This window comes from Phaethon aethereus (genome assembly GCF_964289735.1).
Source record: "Phaethon aethereus genome assembly, chromosome: 6".
In the NCBI taxonomy this organism is placed as follows: Eukaryota; Metazoa; Chordata; class Aves; order Phaethontiformes; family Phaethontidae; genus Phaethon; species Phaethon aethereus.
The window spans coordinates 26,868,540-26,895,497 of record NC_138580.1 but is presented as its reverse complement, the minus strand read 5'-3'; the positions used below and the strand labels follow the sequence as shown (position 1 = coordinate 26,895,497).

General features: G+C 37.0%; 1 protein-coding gene across 1 annotated transcript in view; it reads left to right on the top strand.

Annotated features, from left to right (window-relative positions):
• Positions 1-3,975: 3,975 nt before the first annotated feature.
• CWC22 (CWC22 spliceosome associated protein homolog) overlaps positions 3,976-26,958 on the top strand; it is a gene marked incomplete at its 5' end in the record, with an annotated part of 32,117 nt that continues 9,134 nt past the window's right edge. The window contains 13 exons of the mRNA XM_082001621.1: positions 3,976-4,002; positions 6,502-6,569; positions 7,209-7,325; positions 7,458-7,715; positions 8,801-8,929; positions 11,189-11,357; positions 11,699-11,752; positions 12,680-12,815; positions 12,901-13,107; positions 13,221-13,283; positions 13,640-13,732; positions 15,009-15,090; positions 16,321-16,381. Of these exons, the coding sequence (XP_081857747.1) occupies positions 3,976-4,002; positions 6,502-6,569; positions 7,209-7,325; positions 7,458-7,715; positions 8,801-8,929; positions 11,189-11,357; positions 11,699-11,752; positions 12,680-12,815; positions 12,901-13,107; positions 13,221-13,283; positions 13,640-13,732; positions 15,009-15,090; positions 16,321-16,381 (1,464 nt within the window). The remainder of the gene's footprint in view (positions 4,003-6,501; positions 6,570-7,208; positions 7,326-7,457; positions 7,716-8,800; positions 8,930-11,188; positions 11,358-11,698; positions 11,753-12,679; positions 12,816-12,900; positions 13,108-13,220; positions 13,284-13,639; positions 13,733-15,008; positions 15,091-16,320; positions 16,382-26,958) is intronic.

Sequence of the window (26,958 nt, the reverse complement as noted above, 5' to 3'; positions counted from 1 at the left end):
TAAATGGTATGACTGCGTGAAAGTTACCATGATTAAAATGTTTTCCTATATTTGCATGAAAAAATCCCAGCCTCACATTTACTAATATATATTCAATGTGAGCGTAAATGCTGGGCAGGAATGGCTCTTTTAAGTTACAGCATTTTAGAACATTTGGTTATGTGATATAATGTTCTAATGTCGCTGGTAATCATCTGCATGACAGAACCTGGCGGTAGAATCAAGCCCTATTTAAAGTGAAGCATAATTACAGTAACATTTGAAAGCTATATAACCAAGCCTATCTACCCTTAGAAAGTAAGTCAAACATAAAAAAAAATTCCATAAGCAATTAAGCAATCAGGCCCCAGTCAAAGTCATCACGGCAAGGCCATGCTGTTTACAAGATCACAGCTGTTAGGCCTCAGCTCTGTGAATTCACCAGCCCTACACGTCACTTCAAGCAAGAATTGGATACAGCGGATGTTGTAGACCTGATTTTGCAAAGCAATCCACAGAAGTCAAGGAGGAGATGATGTGCATCACTGGGATTTAAAAACATTTTCTTTCAGTACAAATAGCCTTGTCCCAAGAGAATTGTTGCAAAATAAATACTGTTATTTCCATATTGACGAGAATGAATAAAATGTGAAGTGTTAAACATGTAAGCACAACTAAATTTTTAATACTCTCATCTAGTCCTCTATATGCATGTATTTAAGCAATGACAAATCTTTCAGAGCCCGTAAAAATTAGTTTCCTTGTTATTAAGAGTAACATATATCCCCATCCTTTCAGTAACTACCTTTTTTTAATCAACATCTTAATCCTCCAAAAGCAGAAGCCTTGTATCATTCCCACAATGAGAACTGACTCACATGGGTATACATCAAGCGCTAACAGAAGAATGAGACTGATGAATAATAAAGGAAACAAATCAGTGTCCTGAAAGGTCATTTAAAAAAAAGGTAGCTATTCCAGCAATTACATGTAAGTGTGAGCTGTTGTGAAGACGAAAAAAATTCTGGGATTCCTGACAGTAAGTTTTGGAAAGTAGCAAGAAGATGCTGACAACTATGCTTTCCAAAAAAGAGTGCAGCTTAAAATCTGTAGCCTAAGCAATAAATATTACAGAATAAGTCAATGTAACATTTCCAATAACTGTGTATTGAACGGATTTTCCTCAAAAATAAGCACTGAGTAGGACTTCTCTGTGAGTTTTCTTACAGAACTTTGTGTCATAAATTTCAAAATTTAGTGTTTAAATGAAACATCTTCATTTTGCTTTCTTTCGTTCACCATTTTGTTTTCACAGTTTGTTCCATACTTTGTGGTATATTGAATTAGCTGGTTTTCTGCACCATTTCAATAATATTTTCCTATTGTTTCAGGAAATAATGCATCTTTACCTTTTTTCCTCAGGCATACTGTTTCCCCGTACTGTTGTCTGGCATGTGAGACTGGCCAGCATCACAACTCAAAGAGGAGATTAAGCCCTTATGCCCCTCTTAGTCGCTCTGCACCTGAAGTAAGTGGTTCAGCTATCCAGTCCCTTCTTGCTTTACAAAATGCTAGGGAGGACTGGAGTTTTGCAGGTTTTAGGACCACAGTCACTGAACACTTACTCAGGCTGGCTCACCAACCTAGAGGGCCAAGGTGTCAGGGATGCAGAACCTGGGGCAGAGGAAGGCTACATGACCCTAGGCACAACCACGTGTCCCCAAGCTTCTGGGCCCCAGACCTGGCCACCTGGGCTGCCCTGGGAGCTTGAGACAGAGCAAGGACTCTACAGTACTGCAGAAGACACCTTCCTCTTGACAGCTACCTGGGTGCAAGAGAGCAAAGGAGCGGTTCTCCCACTGCCATGACTGGAGCACATGATCAAGGGTGCAATTGTCACAGGAGGGGAACAGGAATAAAACATGTAAAATGACATGTTTTCATGCCCTGGTCCTTGCAGGGATGCTGCAGGCAAACACCCCGCGCTCCCAGGAAACAATCTGGTGGATTGGTCTATGAATATCATAGTTGAGTAAATTTCGGCTGTAAGGAGGAACGCAGGGAATGCATTAGCAGATAACACCGTATTTTTGGCTGTGAGTCAGCTTGAGGCAAACGTACACTGTGGCTCATCAGAACTACTCTGCTGTTGATGCGTTTCTCCCTTCTGCTTGAAAGGGGAAATTGTGAGTAGCATTTTTCCAGCATTGCTCTTGCCTCGTTGCCACCTTCTTCCCTTCAACAAATACCGTGTCCCACTACATATGCACGCACAGGGACTTGCGCGCAGATGCTGGCAGGCGCAGCACAGCAGTGCGGCCGCACGGCTCGGTTACAGGCGTCCCTGCTGAAACCATCTGGCTCTTGGATGAATTAATGCCTTTCTGACCCTGATCTGCTGTGTCCTCTAGGGGTTTATTTTCATTATCTTACAAGAGCTGAAAATGAATCGTAAGCATTTTAAGACCTTACATAGCATTTTCCCTTTTTTCCCCCACCCTATGCATTTAATTACTTTCCACAATCCAAACAAATTTGTACCTATAATACCCTCTGTTAATGTGAGTCGATGGTGCTCAATTACTTCAAACTTTGAGAGGCCAAAAAAACCCCCTCGAATAAGCAGGTACCCTAACAGCACTGGAACTCATAACGTGGGATAATGTATTAAGTATGTCCCGGGCATATTTCAAGCAATGTTTGACCCGCAGCTCATGTGTGACAGACGTGTGCGCTAGAGGTGTTACTGAAGGGGCCGGTATACTAAATTCACTCAGCAAGTTCACGAAATGTTACAGAGGTGTTGGGAGACTTTGCACAGCTAACAGAAGAATGTTAAAGGAAGTGAGTTGAGTGCGTATTTGCTGTTACCTGTATTTCTGACAGGAACCTTGTACACTCGGTAACAATGGGGTGGCTTATTCTCAGATGCCTTCACCTGAGAAGACGGCACTGGAGAAGCACAGACTGAACTAACACACCTCCTATTAGCGACTCACTTAGGAGTCACTCTATCGGCTTATTTACTGTTGTGGGTTTTGCTCCCATGCAACAACAAACATTTTTATTATAAGTAAGAGACTCAAAGGGAAAAGCACGGACGAGGCCACACCGCGCAGCTCCCAGGCAACACCGCGGCGGGGTCCGCAAGATGGCCGCCGGGCGCACCGCCGTTGCGGAACTGCGTTTCCCGTCGTGCAGCGGTGCCCGGGCGGCCGGAAGCTCGGCCTTCCCCTGCGCCGCTCAGAGAGCTGTGGGCGACTACGTGCGCGCGCCGAACGCCGCCGCTGGGCGGGTCCTGAGCATCGCGCGCTCGTTGTGCGCCACGTTCCGCCGGAAGTGGCGCTTGTTTTTGGCCGTGCGCGGCGGTGGGTGGTAGGTTCGGAGCTCGGTGGGCCGCGGGCGGTTGGTGACAGCCCTCCCGCGGGCAGGGCGGCGGGTCTCCCTTCCCGCCTTCCCCCCGGGAGTCGGGGGAGCCCCTGGCCGCCGCTCGCCGGCCGGGTCCGCCGGCGGCTTGGGTGGTCGCGGCCTCCCCTCTCAAGTCGCAGCTCAGTAGTCGGGGGGGCACTCGGGCCGGGCGGTAACGCAGGTCGGCGGCCGGCCGGGGCCGGGCGCCCCGTGGCTGGGCTTGTGAGTGGGGCCTCGGCATCCCCTGCCGTGGCCTGGTCCCCGGGTCTCGCGGCTGGCTGTGGCGAGTGGCCACGGCGGTGGTGAACTCCCGTTTTACAGCCTTTGTCTCCTACGACAGGTGCTGTGTGACCTTAAGAGATCCGACTAGGGTTCGGGGAGGTTGGAGCTGATTGTTTTGTTTTAAGAAGTTACGCAAGTATAGCTTTAAAGAACAAATTAAAAACGCAGGTTCCTGCACCGTATGCAGCAGAAAGTTTTTGATTTTTTTCTGTGTGTTACAGATGAAATGTTTTTCATAGACTGAAGTCCACTTCCGATTGTCTCATTGTTGCGCGTTCAGAACTTCATAAAAAGCAGGAAGTCAAGATGAAGAGCAGAGTGACACAAGTAAACGTAAGTGTTCTTAAACCTAAATTGTGGTGGCTGATTATTCCCTTATTACTGGTGGTAAGGTTTGCAGTTGATGTTGTGTTAAGTAAAACACCCTGAATGTAAAGTGAACAATCTCCATAATTGATACCAGCTGTTTACAAGAGAAGTGTTACTATGAAGTCAGTGAATTACTGTTCTTTCTAATGCTTGTTGTCCTAACAATGGCCGTTCTGAACATTCTTATCATATAACGATAAAGTAATTGGTGAAAAGCAACTGAATGATGGCTCAACAAAGAACATAAGCATGTGGAGGAATGGAGAAAGAGGTGTTGACAAATGAGCAATGATGTTAAAAGATAGAGAAGCAGGAAGTAGCAGTTAATGTGGTAACTGTTTCTTACTGTGAAAGTTAAAGGTTTCCCATTTAAAAGCTGTGTGGTACATTTCCGAATGGATGGGAATGATTTTTAGGAATGCAAGAAGAAAAAATTTGGCTTAAAATTACTCTTCTAAAATGATGATTTAGAAATGCCACGTTTGTAAAGTACACTAAACTTGGGACAGGCTAATGGAGCGATACTCTTTTGATATGCATCTCAAATCTGTGGTATTTCTCTGCCTGTGTATGTTTCTAGAGTTCAATCCTGCATAAGCTTCTTCACTCTCTTGGTTCCAACTGTTCTGACAGAAGTGGTTTTTAATAGGGATGCTTGAGGGATAGTTTGATATATTCTCATATCTTCCCAATCTGGTGGTTATGGCAGTGCTCCTCATCTGTCAAAATAAGCCAGTTAGTGAAAGCATACTGTTCGGACCATTCCACTAATAATTTTGATCAAAATGGACAAGAAAGAAGACTTAACTTGTGACAGCCTGGTGACAAAGAGCTGAAGGTGACAAGTTCTTCAGCAAACATAGCTCCTTTTGCAGAGAGACATGGGAACTGCCAAATACAGAGACATCTGTAACTTGTTTTGTTTCTGTGAATGCTTGTCTTTTTGGGTCTGCTGGGGCAAAGGCAGATGAGGTAGAACTCGTGAGAATGGATCATCCTAAAAAGACCCACCTCTTCCAATCTGCTAAATCTTATTCAAATACAGTAACTGTTCTGTGTTTTTTCCAAGATTTTTATTACCAGTTTCTTGGAAGCTTAGGATGCAGTCTTGCATTATATTATTTGGAGAAAAAACCCAGCAACTTAATGACTTCTTTTTTAACCTTGAAGGATTTCAGTGATCTGCTATATGGTATAGTCCCACAAGTGAATATTGAAAGGGGAAGAAAACCATGGTGAAAATATAGGAATTTCTTGTACTGATGGACATTCCTTTGTAAAGATGCATATTCCCAGTAAATGATGCAATGCGTTTGTTTTGTACCATTGTCCTGATTCTGGCAAGACAATACTGGGAATAATTTTAACACAGTGTTAGAAGCGTACCCTAGAGAAGACTATATTCTAAGATATGTTACAGTGGCCTGAAAAATATAAATATATGTATTTACATCTATATACACACATACACACCAATTTGAGCGATAGCAAGTCAGCCTTGTCAGTCTTTTGATAGGATGATGCTCATAGTCTTTTTTTTGCTATTATTTCTTTAGGAAGCCTCAGTCAATATTGATTTTACTTGCACAGCTCATTGTAAACACCATGCTTGCTGTTTAGTAAAGATACGTTTTCTAATTAAGTTGTTGGAGATCATTGGGTATAACTGTCCATCAGGATCTGCTTATGAAGAAGTTGTCATTGTATTCTACTAATCAACAGTTTTAACTGGTAGTTTTGAAACATCTTAATGAGGTCAATGTCTTTATATATGTGTTGAAGATGCTGTCATACTCCGATTTTTGTGTATGACTCCATAATTCTGTATGTCCTGGTTCAGAATTTGCTGTGAAATATTTAAGCATTTATTGCTTAAAAAATCCTACAAACTTAAATTTCAAAAATCTGGAATTAAATTTATTTCCAGGATCTGTCAAATGGAATTTAGATGTTTATAATGTAATGTAGGAATGACTCATGAGAAAGTAAATAGTGGTTAGGAAAAAGGAGGAAGGTAAGGAAAAATTATGCAGTAAAGGGGATCTTCAGGAGAGAACAGTAATTCATAGCACATGCCTTGAAAAGTTTAGGAACTAGGCAACCATAAAAGTACTTGCCCACATACTCTCCCAGTCTCTGCCTATTTGCAGCTTCCTGAGCCAGATAGTTTCTTTGGTAACAAATGTGAATTTTTCTTCAGTGTGTGTCTAGTCTCTTGAACCCACGTAAGCATTTGGCATCTGCAGCATCCTGTAGCAGAGAGTCCAGCTGCTTAACTACTTGTTGTTTAAAACCAGCTCTCCTTGTCATAACTGACTGCCATTAGCTTTATTTGACAACCCTTACTCCTTGTGAAGGAGTAGGGAACTGAAGACATGGAATGCTTTGATCTCAAAAATATATGTGCTCACAGTAATTAACACAAAATATTGGAGCTTAATTTTTCTTTCTGTTTTCTGAAAGCATGGTTCCAGTTATGAAAGGAAGGAAAACTACAGTTCACACCAAAGAAGTTTGTCTCCAGAGGACAGGTAAAATTATTGATTTTTATACCCTACAATTCTGTGTGTATATACCCCACATAGTGAGTTAGATAAATTTAAAAAAATCAGGTTCTGTTTCTTTTTATATATTATTATAACTAAGCAGTGAAAAGTAAGTGTAGGTTTAATAAAATACTTGAACGTCAATATAGCAGTAATTAAATAGATTTGTTATTAAAACTAAATGTTTAAAAATCCTTAGCATTCAGTTAATTTATCATGGGACTTGAAAATTAGATGCCAGCTTATTGCTTGGACTTGCATATTGCTGATACCACAGTTGTCACTGTAGAGCAAGATTATTGATGCCAACAGGAGGTGGAGAAATAACATTTGAAGTGCAGTCTACTGAGGCAGGAGATGAACTGTTACCAGTTTACTTTTATTTTTACATTTTAATTACAATGAAACTTGTAAACACAATACCATTTTTTTCTGATAGTGTTTTTTGCTGGCAACAAATTATTATAAAAGGAGCATCTTCTATTTGAATCATGCATATGTTGAAACTCAGGTTACAGAAGTGGAACAGTTAGTATATATGTAACATTGTATTGCAAGCAGATATTAATAGCATTGTTCTTCTAAGCCTATTACTAAGAATTTTGTGTCTTGTGTTGCAAATAGGGATATAGAGCGTGACAGGTCTCCATCTCCCAGAAAGAGAAGGTACTCTGATGACAGCAGATATGATCAGGAATATTATAGAAGGGAATACTATGATGACAGAACTTCAGAAGGAAGGTGAGTATCAAGCCTTTTCTTAATCAGTAATAAAATATTTATTTTAAAGAATAAAACATGAAAATGTTTCACAAATCCTTGTTTTTGTGGGTTTTTTTGTGTTTTGGTTTTGTTTGTTTTTTTTTTTTTTAGAAGGATGGAAAGGGGGAGAGAGAGGCACTATGAGAAATGGGAGGAGAGAGAATATGATCGAAGGAAGCAGACTAGATACTCATCACCTGATCGTAGGAGTCCAGAGAGGTCGACAGTCCAGAGTTCACTTGCTCACGATGAGACCACTTCAAAGAAGAAGAAAGAAGAAGTGGATCCAATCCTTACTCGCACAGGTGGTGCGTATATTCCGCCTGCCAAGCTCAGGATGATGCAAGAGCAAATCACTGATAAAAACAGGTGAGTTGAAAGTAACATATTGTTGTGGTTTAGCCCCAACTGGCAACCAAGCACCACGCAGCTGCTTGCTCACTCCCCCGTGGTGGGATGGGGGAGATAATCGGAAAAGTAAAAGCGAGGAAACTCATGGTTTGAGATAAAGACAGTTTAATAAGTAAAGCAAAAGCCGTGCACGCAAGCAAAGCAAAACAAGGAATCCATTCACTACTCCCCATGGGCAGGCAGGTGTTCAGCCATCTCCAGGGAAGCAGGGCTCCCTCATGTGTAATGGTTTCTTGGGAAGACAGATGCCATAACTCCGAACGTCCCTCCACCCCTTCCTTCTTCTTCCCCCAGCTTTATATGCTGAGCATGACATCATATGGTATGGAGCACCCCTTGGGTCAGCTGGGGTCAGCTGTCCTGGCTGTGTCCCCTCCCAACTTCCCATGCACCCCCAGCCTTCTTGTTAGCAGGCCAGCACGAGAAGCTGGGCTGTCCTTGAGTACTTAGCAACAACTCAAAACATCAGCACGTTATCAACATTTTTCTCATCCCAAATCCAAAACATAGCCTCACACTAGCTTCTGTGAAGAAAATTGACTCTACCCCAGCTGAAACCAGGACACATACTAAAATTTTTAATGAAAAGCAAAACACTAAAGGGTTTTAGTGAATGTTGGTGAAAATGGAATACCTTTTGAAGGCTGCGATCATTCTTTTGAAGGTATATTTTTATCAGAAGAGAGGTAAGAAAATCTGATTATGACTGTACCTGCTTCTGCTACAAAATGTAAATGGAAAAGTGGGATACAGAACATAATCAGAAATTTCTTGGAATATCTTAGAAGACTGAACATACTGGGTTATACCGTATCTGTGAAGAATTACATTTTGGTGTATCATGTTGGTTCAGTGATATCCTAGTAGTTAAATGTATAATTGTGAACTAGTCTTCATATTTATGCAGTGAATATTTTCTTACCTGTTTTACTTACTACAACTTACATTCACATTTTCATGTATATATATATAAATTGACTTGGTGCTATCTCAGATAATTTGTTAATGCTCAGCATTAATAATTTGTGATACCTTTGTAATAGCTTGGCGTATCAGAGGATGAGTTGGGAAGCCTTAAAGAAGTCAATCAATGGTCTTGTCAATAAAGTGAACGTTTCTAATATAGAAAATATAATTCATGAGCTCCTTCAGGAAAATATTGTTCGGGGAAGGTAAGCCTTAGTATTTTAAAACAATTCTTTTGCTTTGTTGCCAATATGTATAATGTTCATTCGCACATCACTGTGTGTGCTATGTGTAGTGTATGGATGCTAGTCAGATTTTAAAATTAATCTTGGGCTATATTTTTCTATGCAAGAGTATTCCCCTGCTTGGGGAAGGGGCCAGTGGGGAAGGGATTGTATGCTTGGAGGAATAAGAGTGAAACAGATGGTATATGTTTTCTTTTCTTAAATGTTTTACTTGAGTCATTTGCAATTTTCAGGTGTCTCTGTCTATTTACTTTTGTATTTTGGGATTTTTTTTCTGTGGTACAAGTAATATTTGTAGCCAATATTTAGCAAAACAAGCTTTATTAGTTATCTGGACAAATTGTTTACAGTTGTAAAGTAGAGAAAAGACTATTATGCTATTTGAGCTCAATACTAAGTCATGGTGACTGCGCAAGTACTGTGTGATGACTGTCCTTGCTTTAATTTTGATGTCAATAGAGATTAAATACGCTAGTCTAAAGGAATATGGGTTTCTTAGATTGGCTATCATGCAAACAAACAAAACCAAACCACCACCACCAAAAAACCCCTCGGAACAAAATATCCAGAAATAATTCTGTTACCTTCCAAACAGAAAGCAACACTTTCTCTGTCACGACTTAATCACTGTTATTTGAGGTGTTTATAGCTAAGGAATGTGTTACTTTCATGAATGTCATAGCTGATGGGAAGATCAGAATCCTGCATAAAAATAACAGAAGAGAATTCAGTAAAATCTAGAGTGAGCAAGTAGTCCTGAATGTGACTTCGTTAAAAGTAATACTGAAGTCTCGAGCAGTCTGTTGTAGAACTGCCTTTTACTTGCCTATGTTTCACATCCCCGAAAATTAATTTTCATACAAGCAGTAGTATTTTTGTTTAAAAATTAGCTTATTAAATGTTTTTAGAATACATTTGTCTGTGGAAATTTTTGTGTGGCTTATAAAGCTTACAAATTTCAAAATAATGTAGATGGAAAATACACCATTTCTCTTCTTAGAGTTGATTTTGACTTCCAAATTTGCACAAAGGTGCCTATAAAAGTAATGACGCAAAGTTTTATCTAACTTTTCTGAGTTTTCTAACTAGAGGGTAAATGGGATCTGAACCAGACCAGTTTCAGTTTGTAAGCAAGAAATAACTAATGGTTTCAAAATGAAATATTCTGTTTCTGTGCACTAGTATGAAATTAGTTCTATTCCATTTGTTAATTCCAAAGTAAGTAGGAATAAGGTATTACGCAGTTTTTATTTAGTACCATGTAAGGAGGTTTTTGGAAGTTTTCAGCAGACCACAGAGAAGATAGGGTTGGATACCAGTGTGCACTTCGAAGATTCACGTTTGGAGGGCACTTTTTCCCCCCTTACCCATTTCTAACGGACTAATACAGCAAAAGTCAAATTCTATGTGCTGAAGCATTAGAAAAAACAAAACTGAGAGGGGGGGAAAAAATTCTCAGATTCTTTTCAGACTTCAGTCTTGATATAAACGAGATAGACTGTTAGTACAATAAAAGAACTATTATCTCAGGAGCACTGTGTTTACACTCATTTAGGCTCTAAGTAGTAATATTTTGTAATTGGTTCTCAGTTCCAAAACATAATTATTGTGTTGAAAATATGCAGTTTCATTTGAGAAAAACATTACTTTGCTGATTCTGGTTTTACTGAACATTCACTTTTGTTACTCCTAGCTAGATCTTCATAGTTAGGAACGGTTTATGGAAATGCAGCTTTTATTTCTTAGAAGTTTGTTTTGTTTGTTTAAGTTACCGTTATACTGGACGACAATTCTGTGCTTTTCATAAATAGTTGCAGAGTAGATATTTTTTTCAGTTACAAACTGGATTTTGTTTTTTCAACCAAGGAAAAGAAACAGCACAATTGTACAAACTTCAAAGCTAAGAAGAGCCTCTGTTGGGGTTAAAGGGATAATTGCAGGCTCAAAGATTAAGACTTTTTCCATGCTTATCGTTTTCAGATGTAGTTCTAATAGGAACAATATTTAATGAAAGTTTAAGAATTTCTCAGCTCATAGACATTTGGGCAACACATTTTGCAAAACTCGATTTGTGGCATGATAAACAACGGTTTGAAAATGACCATGTGGTATCTTTGAACTATTCCAACTGTACAATACCATTTTATGTGATATGTACTGAATAGAAACATTACATGTTTTATTACCAGAAAAATCTTAAACTTTTACGTATTTTTACAGGGGATTGCTGTCTAGGTCCATTTTGCAAGCTCAGAGTGCCTCTCCAATTTTTACCCATGTTTATGCAGCTCTTGTGGCAATTATCAATTCAAAGTTTCCAAATATTGGTGAATTGATTCTCAAGAGATTGATACTAAATTTTCGCAAAGGGTATCGCAGAAATGATAAGGTATGTAAAATGTGAAGAAGCAACATGCTGGAACTTATAATTCTGCTGTATTAACCTAGTATCAAGTGTATTCAAATGACATGCTTCAAGGGAACACAACCAAGACCTGTGGGTTGGGACCTATAATTAGTACATTAAGTAAAGTAGTATTAGAGTATTCTGAAAGCTCAACAACCTGTTCTGGGTTGGTAAGTGTACAGTCCTAATTGTGAACAGCCACCAGTATCCCAAAATAGGTAGTTTCATGACTTAATTTGATTGTGAGATCCACGAATCTTAGTAAATAAATTTTTTCTTCCCTATAAGAGGTGTTAAAATTTCCTATTTTATTTCTTTTGCAGCAACTCTGTCTTACATCTTCAAAGTTTGTTGCACATTTGATGAATCAGAATGTGGTATGTTACTTCATGTTATTACTCAATCCAACCCCCATATGGCTATTTCTTTAATTTCAAGACAGCAGTAGCCTAAGTGAAGATGCTCTCGCTGTTCTAAAGGTTACTGAAAATCTGAGTTCAGCTTTCCTTTTAATGCCTGCTGTAAGCTGTTAGGACCTTTTTAGAAAAGATACTGGTAATTGCCTGTGCAGTTTACCATTGTACTTATACTCCAGAGCTTCCCCAGACTTCGTAAATATGTTTGGGCTAGTATTCAGACAAATCTTGATGCAAAGCCAACTTCATCTGAAGCTCTGTCCCACAGATCTTAACAGTGTTGCAGGAAAACACTGTTTACCTGACCTAAACATCTGTGTAGGCAGAACTAGACTCGGTTGCATCTAAATCAAATTTGTATCCAGCTGTATGCCACTTTTTATGTGTTAGAAATCAGGGTACTCCAGTTTAAATAATGGCAAGAAGTAGTGTTTTGGGAATGCATTGGGAATATACAGTATTTTGGTAAAGAGGAAACTAATGTGAGATGTGCCATTTGCTTATATGCCTGATCCTGGAAGACCTCATTTAATTATAGACATAGTGCGCTTAGAACTAGTTTCTGTAATGTAAGTGCTGTTTTATTTGCTTTTTGGAAATGCATTTTATTTTTTTTTCTTAATGGTAAAATGTTTTTGGTTGCTTGCTTGTCCATTTCAATAGCATAGTCAGATTCTCTACAAAGTTGGTGTGAATACATGTGGTAAAATTTTATTTGAAATTTGTATTTGCTTTAATTAGCTTTGTCCCACTACCGTTGCCTTATGTGTCTGATTAAACAAGTGTGTTTGTGGCATCCTCAAAGGCTGGACTGCTCTGTCAAATAAATCACTGTAATAGTAGTGTAACATTGTACATTCTAATTCCCTAGTGATATTCTTTCCGTAGGCTCATGAGGTTTTATGTCTGGAAATGCTCACTTTGCTTCTTGAAAGGCCTACTGATGACAGTATTGAAGTAGCAATTGGATTTATTAAAGAGAGTGGACTCAAATTAACAGAAGTTTCTCCTAGAGGTATTAATGGTAGGTATAATTAACCAGAACACTTGTCTTTTCGGTGTTTGCACTAGTAAATCCTTTTCATATTTGCATTTATCTTTCTCCAAAGCAATCTTTGACCGTCTTCGACACATTCTGCATGAATCTAAAATTGATATGCGTGTTCAGTATATGATAGAAGTCATGTTTGCTGTACGGAAGGATGGCTTCAAGGACCATCCAATCATTCCAGAGGGATTAGATCTAGTGGAAGAGGAGGATCAGTTTACTCACATGTTGCCATTAGAAGATGACTACAACCCAGAGGATGTTCTTAGTAAGTTAGAAATGGAACATAATTCTATGACTTCATTCCCCGTGAAAAAAAATTTAACATTCTTTGTTTTCTTAATTTGGTATTTTAAATAAAGATTCTCTTTTATTCTAAAGATGTTTTCAAGATGGATCCGAACTTTATGGAAAATGAAGAGAAATACAAAATGCTGAAGAAAGGTAGGGGGCTGTGTGTATACACATTTTACATAAAACATTTATATATTTACACACTTACAGGGTGTTTACTTGTCCAACTATTGTTACCAACCTTTGTTATTTAACAGTGGGTGATATTTGTGTGCCAGATAACTGTCTTTCATTTCATCCTAGACCTTTCCAATGTATTTCTGCTGTTTTCTTTAGTATTGTTTCTTCAGCTAAGGTTTTGTTTTGTTATGACATACCTATTTTTTGCGGCTCTGCCACATTCCCCACCTGAGACACCGTTTCACTCTTAAGTGTTGGATCAAGTTTTTTTGGTAGTGAAACTACTGTGGTCTATATCCCTTTAATCTGGGATACTGCTCTTTCAGAAATTCTTGATGAAGGTGACAGTGACTCTGAAGTAGATCAAGAGGCTGGAAGTAGTGAGGAAGATGAAGATGATGAAGAGGAGGATGAAGATGGTAAGTGTATGACTGGCACCTTAGTAGTGACTGATTGGATGTAGATGACACAGGAAAGAAAAGCTTAACTTGTTATACGTTTTACGAAACTAAGAATGTTCAAATGTTAAGGGATGTTTTAATCTTAAATTTTTCTCAGATATAAGTATTTGCTAGCAAATAGTATAAAAGTAACGGTCTAAAAGGAAGCATTCAGCACACGCAGAAAATGAAAAGCAACTTTGCCTGATTGTTCTTGACTATATTGATTTCATGTGAGAAAAGCCTTGCAAACATACGACATGAAAAGTATTAAATGTGAAAACACTTCCTTAAAAACTAGCAAAGACAACCTTTCTGGACACTTTCTAATGCTCTATAATGTTTTTAAGTCACTTTCAAAATCAGACTGGGTTTTCTTACAACTGTATTTACATCCTCTGTATCTCACTTCTTAGTTCAGTTCATCCTCCTTTCTTGATCTTTAGTGGAAGCAGTCAGCATTTACACATTTTCAAAGAATATATTTGATTCCCGGGGAAAAAAAAAAATGGATAAGCATAACTGAAATGTTTGTGCAGACCGTGTGAGTAATTGAAAAGCCAGCCAAGTCCTGTTCTTGTAGAATACCAGGAATAGATTTCCTCACCAGTTTGCTGGAGTATTTCGGAGAAGAGCAGAGCTTCCAGGCTGATGAAAAGTACGAGAATTCACAAAACTCTTCATTATTTATGCTATTACCAAACTTTTAAAAGAATGAAGTAATAGTTAATACTTTATGAATGAAGGTGTTCCCAGAATTATTGTGGTTTGGAGTGGATTTTTCTAGACTTGCTCCAGAACAAAACAGAACTTTGCAAAATGCTGCAATGTAGATCCTACACATAACAGAAACAAAGAATTTCCTGTTAAAGTTGGGGGAGCTACATAAAGCATTGTCTAGTCAAATTATGCAGAAAATACCTTGCTAATAATGTATACAAGAAATGTTAAACCCAGAGGGTGCAGTGGCTAAGTCATGTGAAAGCTCTTTAAAAGGGGAGTTACCTTTTTAAAACTGTATCTCTTAAATATTTACCTGTTAGTTACAGATGAGGAAAATACTGATTTTTTTTTTTTTTTTTTTACTCTGTAAAAATAAATTAAAAAATACATAAACTTGCTAAACAGTCCTAAATACTTCTAGGAAAAGTATTATATAGTGTGCTACAGACTTAGTAAGTAGAGCTGTTCTAAGAGATTACATGTATTGGCCTTAATGTTTTGCTCTTTACAAAACCATGTTTTTCTTTCCCAGGTCAGAAAGTTACTGTCCATGACAAAACAGAAATTAACCTGGTCTCCTTCCGTCGTACAATTTATCTTGCTATTCAGTCAAGGTAAGTTTAATGTAACTTGTACACCTCTGAGTGTAGTTCTTTTTAAATGGGTGAACTGGAATTCTCTTTTTAAATTTTTTTTAATTGCACACTAAAAAATAAGGCAGGGGACTGTTCTTTATGGAGGCTGACCTAATTGTATAAAGCAGACTGTTTTGACAAGTAGGTACCCAAATTCTCATTCTAAGATAAACATTTTGAAACAACTAGGATTTAAGTAGTGCACTGGGACCTATGAGGATTGCTGTAATCAAAATTTTCTGAGTGAACAAAAGTCAGTGATCTTCAAATTATACAGTATCTTAAGAATTTCTGAAGAAAATGTGAAACGCTTGAAGTAGAGATGCTGTAGAGTTTCTCCATTTCTAAGAGTAAGGAGTTCTGCAGTGTGGTACTCTTTAGGTCTGTTGCCATCTGCATTGTTTGGAAAATAAGTGTACAGATACCAACCCTAAAGTGTACTGTATTTGTATTTTTCTTGAGAATGAAATCCTCTTGCCGTACGTGGCCCAAATAATCAAAACATGGTAGTATAACCGCTGTGTTGCCTGGCTGAAAGGAGAGATTAATCTGTTGCATGCCACTCAATTCCATTGTTAAAAGTAGGTATGGCCCACAATATTCTGCAGATCTGAACCTGCACGACAAGGGAGATAATGTAGTTGTGATATTGATCATTAGACATATGAATTAATACCGTACTGAGGTGTATGAAAGGCTCTTATATTTCTCAAAGTTACTGTTCAATACTTTCTTTCTGTGCTTACATTTGTTCATCTTATACTTGGGTGGGAGGAGATACTTCAGTCTGTCAATATGCAAGAATGGGTGTGCAAAGAGGAGAGTGTGGTATATACTAGTTTAGTATATACCTGGAGCTTAGGTACAGTGCTTGCGTTTCAGTGTTCTTTGGGGTGTGTAAAATGAGCTCACATGTTCGTGTTTTATTAGGTTTTGTAAGATGATGTAATAGTAATAATGACCCAAGTCATCTTGTTTTCAGATTGTCTGTAAATGTAATGACTTTCGGTTTATTTTCAGATATAAACTCCATGAAATACAAAATGTTTATTAAAAAAAAGTAACAAAAACAACAACAAAAAGCCAAACATCTCATTAACATTTAGAAAGCTACTTTATTTCAAAACAGTTGAACAATATAATTCTGAAATGTTTTTAGCATAGCATATATTGCACAGATAATGAGAAGTATTTTTTCTACTATTGCAGCTTAGACTTTGAAGAATGTGCTCATAAATTGCTGAAGATGGACTTTCCTGACAGTCAGACTGTAAGCCTTGCTTCTTATTCTTTTTTGTTATTAACATTATTAAGAAATAGCACTATGGTAGTACCGTATCTAGAATCCTTACTCTTGTCCTGGGACCTAGTCTGTATAGCAAGCAGATGAGAGTGATTCCTTATAGCTGTTGTTCTTTAAAATGAGCCTTGCAACCTTTAGAGCAAATAGGCTGACACGTATTTCATAAGACATTTGGCGTATGGAATTTATCCTTTCTGTCAAGCAGTTCAAATGTTTGCTCATAGCCCGTTTGAAAAGATTTGTTGGTTGGACTGTTGAAACACTTATCCTATGACAAAAGTACTGTAGTGCGTGGCAGTCATTCTTAGAGCTCTGTCTCTGAAAGAACTTGGGAGTTGAAGATCATATTTGCAGGCAGCTGTAAACTTTATCAGTGGGGCTTGAAATTTAGCATAGTGCTAAAAGGATGTGGTGTTTTGTTGCTTTCACAGTCCTCTTTGAATAATAGTGTATTGAATTAAAGCAGTTGTAAATATGATTGCTTTGTTGTAATCTTGGAGATCATTAGACAAAATCTGTTTTGTCTTCATACACTGTGTGTAAGATCAGTACAGTTGGTATGTTTTCAGTAAAGGAGACTGTCCTTCAGCTCATACTTATACTAGATCCTGGTAGAATGTAAATATCTATCTAATTATATATACAGCTTTTCAGTCAGCTGTAAGCTATCATCATGAGAGTTGCACTTGAGAGAGCTGTTAATTTTCTTGTGGCTTTAATTATCACTATTCTGTTTTGAAACAATTTGTGTAGAAGTAGCCTTGTTGGTATAATAGTAACAGTAAGTGGAGACCTGGGCTACAGCTACGTGTTCTTTGAAAATTTGATTTACTATAGTAATCAGAAAATGGTTTGTCTATTTTTCAGTTCTTGTACTGTTTTGTTACTAAGCAATTTATGTGGAAGCAAACTAAGAATTCAGATGATTGTTGTGTATTTTCTTATTCTTTAATTCTGTGCATGAAATGCAATATTAAGTATACATAGGATTATGATTCTCAGTGAAGCATAACCTGAAGAATTCTAAAGAGAAAAAAATCCCGTTTTCCAGCAAATCAATTCTGTTATAAAGAATAGAGAGAACAATCTAGAATATATGTGCTAGATCATACAATGGAGATACAATTTGTGTAATACTGTTAGGTAACTGCTCAGAGAACTACTCAACTGTTTTGGAAAATGTAAAAAATCCGCGAAGCATTTGTAGCATTCTTTGAAAACTACTACATTTAGATGAATAAGAGTTTATGTGTTTGAATACTACAGTTTGTGGTATTTAGATAATTTATTTTGTTTAGCACACCACCCTGTTAAAAAAAAAAAAAAGAATATTCTGAGGTGATGTAGTTATGATTCAGCTGTAATTTCTACGACTGAGACGCTTTTAAAATAAATGCGCAAGTGTTAATTTTGGCATTTTGTGTGTGCGAGTGTATAGCTATATAAAGAGATGAAAATAAATTAGTGTCAACCCGTGATTCAGTACTAGTTGTAGGGATTATTACAATTCCAAGGTTCAAAACTGCTGTAGAACTGCATCTTCTTATAATGTGAGGCATCATCTTTGTGTGGATTTCTTTTATCCCTAATAATCATCCTTACTTTCCACCTCACCTTTATCAAAGATGTGGGAGCTTTGACTTGCTCTTTGTACTTACAGCTCCTAAGGAGTGTTTATGGGGGCAAAAAGAAAAAAAATGAGGTTTCCTGATCAGTGTGAGAGCAGAAAGAACAACCAGATGCAGGCAATAAAATTATTTAGAGATTTATGGGGCTCAAGTCTGTCCATGTGGATAAAAAACTGAATGCACTCAGCAGGAATTTCTGGTTGAACTAACTGCTGGTTTCTAAACAAGGAAAATCATCTTCTGTTCTTTCAAATTAGTATCTTCTGATTGAAGCCTTTAGTGAATTGATTCCCACTGTCTTCATTATCAAAACAAACCGCAGGTTTATTTTTTTAGCCATAAAGCACTTTTTGGTCTGTTTTACTGAAAGCTTTAGCAACCTGTATTGCGGGATGATGTGTCTTTATCTATAATTTCTTTGCACCTTATGATTCGAACTTTAAACAGTCTTGAGAAATTCCTGAAATGTTTCCTGAGCTCTTGGGTGAATCTTCAAAGTTTGTTTAAGCTTGTAAGAAAATGGCAATTTACATCAAGTGTAGGAGAGGTGATAATGGCATGGCTGGTTATTTCTTACAGCGAAGACTCTGTAGGTAAGAGCTCATTCTCTATGCCAACTCCTATTATGAGCGGAGGTTCTCATAAGAAGCAGGTACTAGTGTGTTTGACTGAAGTATCATTTAATGCAGTTTCTGTTCATTAAAAATCAGGTGATACTTAAAATTCTCGTTGCAAAATGTTTGCTCAAATTGAGTCCAATTTTACAGTAACTTTGTGTTTTCCTTTTGGAAGGCTTTACTTAATAAAATCAGCTTTCTTCAGTTTTATTGTTAAGATTGTTTTCCACAGGTTTTGAGTAGTGAATTGTCAATTAAATACAATCTGAAAACTGGTAACAATATTCAAAACCTAAAGACAGATGGGAATGACAGTTTTGAGACTAAGATAGTCTTAACTTTCTTGCAGGTTAATTGTTCTGGAAATCTTTAAGTACAGAGATTTTTTGGCGTGATTTTTCAGGCCTGAGCTCAGGAATATATTTAGCAGTTTTTATCAGTGGTTGAATTATCAGATTATTGTGTCACGTTATCTGCGGTGCAACACAAGTATTAATACACTTAATATCAGTAATGGAGCTGTCTTACAGCTCTGACTCGTAGAAAGAGGATTAAGGTTCAAATGGACCATCTACAGAATAGAACAACATAATGCTGCTTTTTGGCATTGCAGTTTAGTACCAGGTGCTAAGGGAAATGTTGGCAGTATTTTTTTTTGTTTACTAGCCTAAAATTGTTGTGTTCTGACTTGAGATAAACACATTTTTCATTTTGCCATGAATTGAAATGCTGCTTTTTCAGAAGTAAATGATGCTGTTAAACAGAAGCATCCATCTTCCCATTTGATTTACAGGTAGTTAATTTTTAGTCTCCAGCTATATATTCTCCTTCCTCAAAATACTCGCTTATTTCTATCTCCTCATTGTTTATTTTTTTCCCCCACACCTTTTTTGGGTGAAAAGTTTGCCTACCATAATGTCCTATTTTTCTTTCGCTAGAAAACACCTTTTCTTTCCATAGTTTTCCAGGTTCGCAAGCTCAGTTTTTGTTCCCAGCTTTCTAGTTTTTCTTTCTCCTTGACTTTTATTCATTTATTTTTGCTCCAGGATTCTGGAAATATGTCTGCTTCTTGTACCTGGGCCTTGTCTTTAAACTGTCCTGACTACACTTGATCTGTTTCTTGCCCTTTTTAATCCTCTTTTAGATGCCTCCAGCATGTTCAATGTTGTCTTCTGTGTCAAAGGGCCCTTCTTTAGTCATTAAAAAATTGAATCTTCTAAAAGGTATCATTTTCTTCTGTATTTTAGTAATCTTTGATAGATGTAAGCGATGTGCTTTCTTTTTTCTGTATCTTTCGTCTTTTTTTAACCTTTCAGGTTTGTTCTCTGTAGCCTTTTTTGGCATGTCATAGTTGCCTTAAATGAGCAACAGCATTACTCCTCTGTAGTTTTGGGGTTTTTTTTACATTGCCTATTTAATATAAATGTCCGGAAGGCATTTTGAAACTTTTTTGTTACATTTTTTTCTGATTTTCTTTCTGATCCTTTTTCCCACTGTCTTCCATGTTAGGGATTTTCAGGATCCCCCTGTGGGTGATGTTTTGTAGATCCTCTCTTGTTCTACCACTGTGTTTCTTAAACAAAAAAAACCTCCAAAAAATCAACCAAAAAAAAAAAAAAATCTTGTAACTTTTCTCAGTTCTATGATGAGAACTTTTCCTGAATCTGTTACTAAAAGCCTGTTCAAATTAATTTTGTTTTTCCTGTTATTTCTCTTTCTTATAACTTCAGCAGATTAATTGGTATCGCTGTCTTCCTGATTCTGATTTTTTGTATTACATTTTTCCCCGCTTTGTTTCTGACCTCTCTTCTGAACTCTTGTCCAGCTATGAAAACTTCTAAACTTTACTTTTTTTACTGTCTCTTGTGCTGACATCTCTCGCCACTTGAGGAGCAGGTTCCAAGTGGACTCTCGCTAACCTAGCAGGCCTCTACTTCCTTTATTTCAGGCCTGTGAATGCTGTTACTGTAACTCGGATATGAAGACAGTTGTGTGCCTCTCCCGTGAATTGGGACTCTCTTGTTCCCTTGTGCTCTTCCATGTGGATTCTTAAACTTTAACAAAGGAGTTTATTGGTTTTTTTTGTTGATTTGACTCACTTTGGTTATCTTAGTTCTGCTCTTCTGCATTAGGCAGTAATATTTAAGTATGTCAAATACTCAGAATTTAATTCTCATGTGTTGGTTTCTGATTTTTTTAAAATATAAAATTCAAATACTTGAAGTTCTTCCCTTTAACAGTAAATTTAATAGGAGGAGACTTGCTTTTCTTGGTGTTATTTAGACCCAACCAAAGCCTGCAGATCAAAGTTGAAAAGCTTTGTGGTAGTCTGTACTGCAGTCTGTGAGAGGCTGTTTTAAACAAGCCTTACAGTTGCTTCTTTGCACATATGTTCACTCTTGGCAGAGCACACTGTTTCTCTTTTCAAAGTACTGTTATTATCTGTGTCAAAGCTGCATTAATCCCATGCATTACCAAAGAAGAAAATTTAAATAAATTAAAACTGTAGTTAGAGGAATATGGTATTGCCAGTTGTTCTGGCTTCTGAACCATGAGGAAAGCAAACAAACAAGCCTGACTGGAATGTCAGAAATAGATGTTTTGTTTTTTTTTTTTACTCTATGCTTTCCCGTAAGAGATTTTTGCTGCCTATGTTCTTGGAGGAGTACATTTCAGTTTCTTATGTTTTTAGTTGAAAGAAAAAGAGTTGAGGATCCCCACAGTAATACAAACCTAGACAGGAGTGACAACTACTTAGCTAGAAAATTGATCCTTCTTTAGGGAAACATATATGAAGAACATAGATTTTTTTTTTTTTTCTCTTTTTTTTTTTTGAAAGATGCTCTTGCCTACAGACTACTTAATTTTAAAAGGTTCTTTGCATCATTCAAGCTAAGAGCAGAAAGAGAAATGTCTTACCTTATTGCTCAGTCTCCCTCAAGGGGAGAGGTGGGGCAGGGATGACCAACAAAAAAAAGGACCAAAAGTCTAAAAGGCAATCTGTTTTAGGCATGTTTTCAAAAAGCAAGAACAATATGTGGTTGTTCCTTTTTGTGACGAGAACTACACTTGTATACAACAATGCTTGGAACGTTGCTAAATTAAATTGGAGCCTCTTCTGTAAGAATATCTGCCATTCAATGCAGTTATCACAGACAAAAGTAATATGCCACAGGATTTTTTTTTTTTACTTGAAAAAAGAAAAGTTATTGTAGGCACAGCCGCTGTGAAAGAATTATGCATGCATTTGACACATTTTTGTTTTTACATGATGGTGTCACACTTGCTCAAAACAGTCCTAGCTGGAGGGGTGGAGGTGTCAGTGTCTCTTTTGTGCTATTTATGCATTGAGTCTTGAAGATAACAGAAGTACTTATTTTGACTTGACATTCAGTGAGAATATAGTTGAGGAAACTGATACAGAGTGAGATGGTCTAAAGCTGATAATTATGTTCTGATCAAGTTGATGATTTCTTAGTTTCATTGGTTTCCTTTGTTATTGTAGGACATTGCAACTGGTAGGTTTGGCAACTGCACCATGATTAGTTCACAGACTTGCTACTGCCTGTGAAAGATGATCATCCTCAAGTAAAATTCCTGTCTTTGAAGCAGGACTTTGTGTGGGCCTGAGATGCTGAATCAATCTGAATTTTCATAATTTATCAGTTAAAAAAAAGGTACATAGCAGTAACTCTGACATTGAGGTTAAAAGTATGTTTAAATTGAGTTCTGTTAATCCATAAACTTCCTTTATTTCCCTGCTTCTCTTTTTGTTGTTAATGTCTGGAAGTAGAAGTCTAATGAGATGGATACATCTGATTTTATGAACCATATACTACTTTAGCCTGGACTATCATGGCATTTAGTTTATATTTTTCATTAAATTTAACTGTACTTCTTTTCAAGTACATTGCCTCAAATCTGTAAGTTCTATCAAAATCAAAATGATCTTATTCTCAAACTGCTCATCTGAACATCAGGCTGGCTCAAGTCATTAGTTATCTTAGTTTCCGAATGTTTTAATATGATAAATAACAGTAAAACAATTTATTGTATGCTATATAAAATCTAATATGTAATTAATGTATGAATTTTAAAAATCTTAATTCTCTAAAAGCATTGATAGCTCAATGTTTGTAATATATTTCAAAACTTCTGAAAGAAGCTGGCCCTCAGCCTGATTTCCTTTGTGTTGAGAAGGACTGTGTGTGCTTACAGCTGTTTCTTAATCCAAGGTGCAGTAACTAATCTGTACCTACAGGGCATAGTTCTTAAACTGTTTGGCTATCTCTTTATAGTTTGTATGATCCTGGGAATACTTTTGACAGTCCGTCAGTTTACAGGGTATTTATTCAGTACATAAGATACACAGGTTAACTTATATGGCTTGTGAATTATATCTTTAAAATGGAAATAATGTTTTTTATGCCAGAGATGTGTAGGTCACAAGTTGAAAAGCAATCTGAGGTGTGTTCCTCAGGAGTCTTCAAAAGGTGTTAAAGAAAGAAAGGAATTACTAGTGTTAATCAGTAGCCTTGAGTTTGAGGTGGGTCCACACTCCCACTAGAAATTAGACTTTGGCATTTTTCAAATCAAAGTGTTGATTTGTTTTGTTTATGTTACTGTGGTGATTTTACACTGACCAAAGTTTTTACAAATTATGTAGTATTTTTGGCCTGTGTTTTACACATGGAGGAGCCTAATAAGACTAACATAAAAACAAACCCTGCTTCTGAACATGATAGCTAGGATGTAAAATTTTGATAGACAAGGTCTTGCTACTTCAGTGGCTTTAATTTGTGTAACATACAGTGCTATTGATGTCAGTGTAAACCATGAAGATACAGAACATCAGAAAATGCGCACATACAGGTGCAGATTCTGGATATTGAGTTAAAATTTGGAAAGACCCGTTAGTGGAACCAGTTTACCCTCTTTCATTCTCTCCAATTAATAATATAGATTAAATTACAATTGAAAACAGTTTCTAAATAGTTTGGTAGGTGTGAATGAACTAGTTGCTTTGGCTGACCTGAGATTTCTTTAGTGACCTTAAGGATAGAATAGGTATTACTTTTAATAGGCTTGTGCAGAGGGGCTGAGCTTTGACAGGAGGAATCATTTAAACATAGATGGATTATTCAAAACATCACTTGAAATAATTAGTAATCGATTAATTAATTGATTAATTAATTTCTGGAACTTCATCCCACATAGTTTGAATGTTTGAATGACATTCAAACCATACCTATATGGGATGAAGTTCCAGAAACATAACTTAAGTTTTAAAAAGTACTTCTTTAAATACATTATCTCTATTCGATAAGATTATTTTAAGGATATGCTCATAACTTTTAATGAGTTTAAATTTTTCAGCTCTTACTGATCTTTTCTTCCAGAAAATAATTAAAAAAAAAAAAAAATCTAGGTCCAATTTTTCAACTATCTTGAGTGCTTAAAGCTTAACTGTATTTTTTTTGAAAATAGACTGCATGCACTTTAGAAATGTGGCAGGTGATATTTACGTTAAAATATTTCCAACAAGCATAAAATGAAGTTTTCTACAATTGCATATCTTTATGACATTAAAGATTCTAATGAGGTAAAAATAGCCAGTTTCATTATATAATTGGGAAGCTCTTTGCCCTTTCTGTATACGTTTTGGTATATGTTGATGCCTACAAAATGAAGGTATAGAAGACATAAAGAATTATGCTATATTTGTGTGTTACCCATAACAGGCATTAGCCAGAATTCTCACTCGACTTTGATCTTCCAAACATGTATGTATGCATTTAACCTAAGGAGATGGCATTGCTCACATTACCTCAGTGGCATCACTTGAAGTTAAGCTTTGCATGTGTAGCCTTCAGGTAGAAGGGAAGTGGATACTGTGAGGCTTTAATGTATTATTTCACTAAACTCTTTTGTGTGTGTGTTGCAGACTTATAGCAGCATGATTAAAAGTTTATCTATCCTTGTATCCAGTTAATGATGCCTGCATAACATGTTATAGGTTGGATTTGTGCAAGATTTTTTGATAACCATACTCAGCTTTAAGCATACATTGCTCAACATAAAACAAGCTGAGGTAAAAAATGGTAAATGAAGGAACAATAAAAGTTGAGAAAGACCATTAGCTGATCAAACACAGGACAGACCTGGAGACGGCATAGTAGCTGTCGAAAGCACTGCACGTATTTTGCGAAGAGGCCACCTGCTACTGAAACACCTTCCACGGCTTTGCCAGCCTTGGCTCTAAGTGGTAGTTTGAATGAAGAAGAAAAGGAGGAGAGATGCTGGAAAAATGTGAGGATTGTGTGAGGCACATGTGACTGTTACACACATTAAAGTATGCAGCAGTAGAGAGCTTTAAGGGAGGAAACAAAGTACAATGCACCTCATCTGAGAGGAGAAAAGAAAAACGTCATCTGTAAAAGCAGTGCAAATGTATAAAATGCAAGGCACTAATTTCACATAATTCCAATTTCACGTTGATTTAAACCAACCCATGTCCTTTACTAAGTTTGCTTCCAGCAAATCAATTCCTTTAGTTCCTTCTATGATTGTAGAAACCGTGTGCTGGGATTGATAGTTTTACATTTTAAGAAGCTACATTACAGGGTGTGGATATCTCATGATTGCTTTAGCTTGTGTGTGCAATGGATGGAGCAGAGCTGTGTAGCTTGCAGGGGAGGGGAGGTGGGAATTACATTGCTTCCAGCTAGGGAGGGGAGAGCAAGACCTCCTCTTGGAGGCAGCCTGTGGGGCAGTTCCAAAATTGCAGTCTTAGCCAAATGCAAACGTTAAAGAAAAGAAATAGCAAAAAATAAGGGCAGAAGAAATGGAAAAAATATGTAGTAACTACATGATCAGAAGGGAAGGAGAAAGCTGCATTGCTTTAGCTCTTCTATCTGCAGTGAACGTGGCCTTTGTGTGAAGCTGAGAGAATATAGAGTGGGCAGGGTGTACTTGTTTTTTAAAATGGTAAAGCTGGGGAAAAAAGCAAGTCTCATTTTCCTGTCTTTTCCTAGTTTACCCCTTAGCATCTTTAAATTTATCATTATACTTGCCATGTTGGGTTGAGCCACCATCTGTCTAAACCTTTAGCTTGTTTGGTTAAGAGCTAGTAGGAAATGTTTAGGGAGAACTGTAGGAAAAGCAGTGTATTTAGAGGGAGCTTTCTCCTTATCTTCTGTCTTAGCGGTTTTGGGAACTGCCTTTTCTTCCCATGATACAATAATGAATTAAAGATCTTTACAAAAGATCATTCACCATCTATATGGGATGTCAGATATTTTCAAAGCGTTCTACTTCATGATTGGATAGCTGTACATACTTTCTTAACTAAGCTGAATAGTCACTTGTTGAGAGTTGTGTGAAAACCGTTGAACAAGGCAGTATATAAATTGCCTGTAAAATTAGGAAACAAATTCGTTGCTTTCTTTAAAGCAAGTGATGGGCTAAAAAACACAGGCTCTTCCTGCCATAAACATCACCAGAAGTGTTACCATTGTGAGCACTGAAATGAGTTAACTAACCTTTAAAGCTTTAAGTGAAGCTAGAATTGCTATGTGAACTTGTCGCATCTCTCAAAAAATAATTACATCATTTTAAAGTTTGTTAATTTTTAATCTGGAAGACAGTTACTCTAGACCTAACCTCGAGTTGTTTTGATAACGCTAGCAAGAATGTCTTTGTGGGCAAATCTGTTTTCATGTGTGCGATTATTCAAGATAACCCTCCTAGAAATCATTGTAATATTTAATTAAAATGTTAAAATATTTAATTACGGTAAACCACAGGGGATACCAAAGTTGTAATTGCATTTAAGATGAGGAAGAAAAGTAATTTGTTTTTCAAGTCTTGCTGACTTTATTAGCAGTGGCATCAGCACTTCACCCTTTTTATTGTTTAAAACTGATTAACTGCAGCATTACTGTAAAACAGGATAATATAAAAAGTTAATATGCATTTTAATACATCACACTAACACAGTGTGACAGTGTTGAAAGGAATGCCTTTAAACACATCCATAAGGTTGTCTTACACGTTAATGCCTCAATATTTGGAGGGGGTATTTTTTTCTTGTTCAGCATGATTGGCTTTTTATTTTTTTGAGTTTTTGTGATAGGCAAAGTATTTCTTTTCAGAATACGTGTTTGGAAGAATGGCACAAGTAGGAGAATATGAAATCTGGTATATGTTACAGTAAACTGATATAAGACATAAAGCAGACAAAATGCTTGAAATTATCCAGTATTTCTTTATAGGTGTGTTGTTATTAGTTTAAAGATAA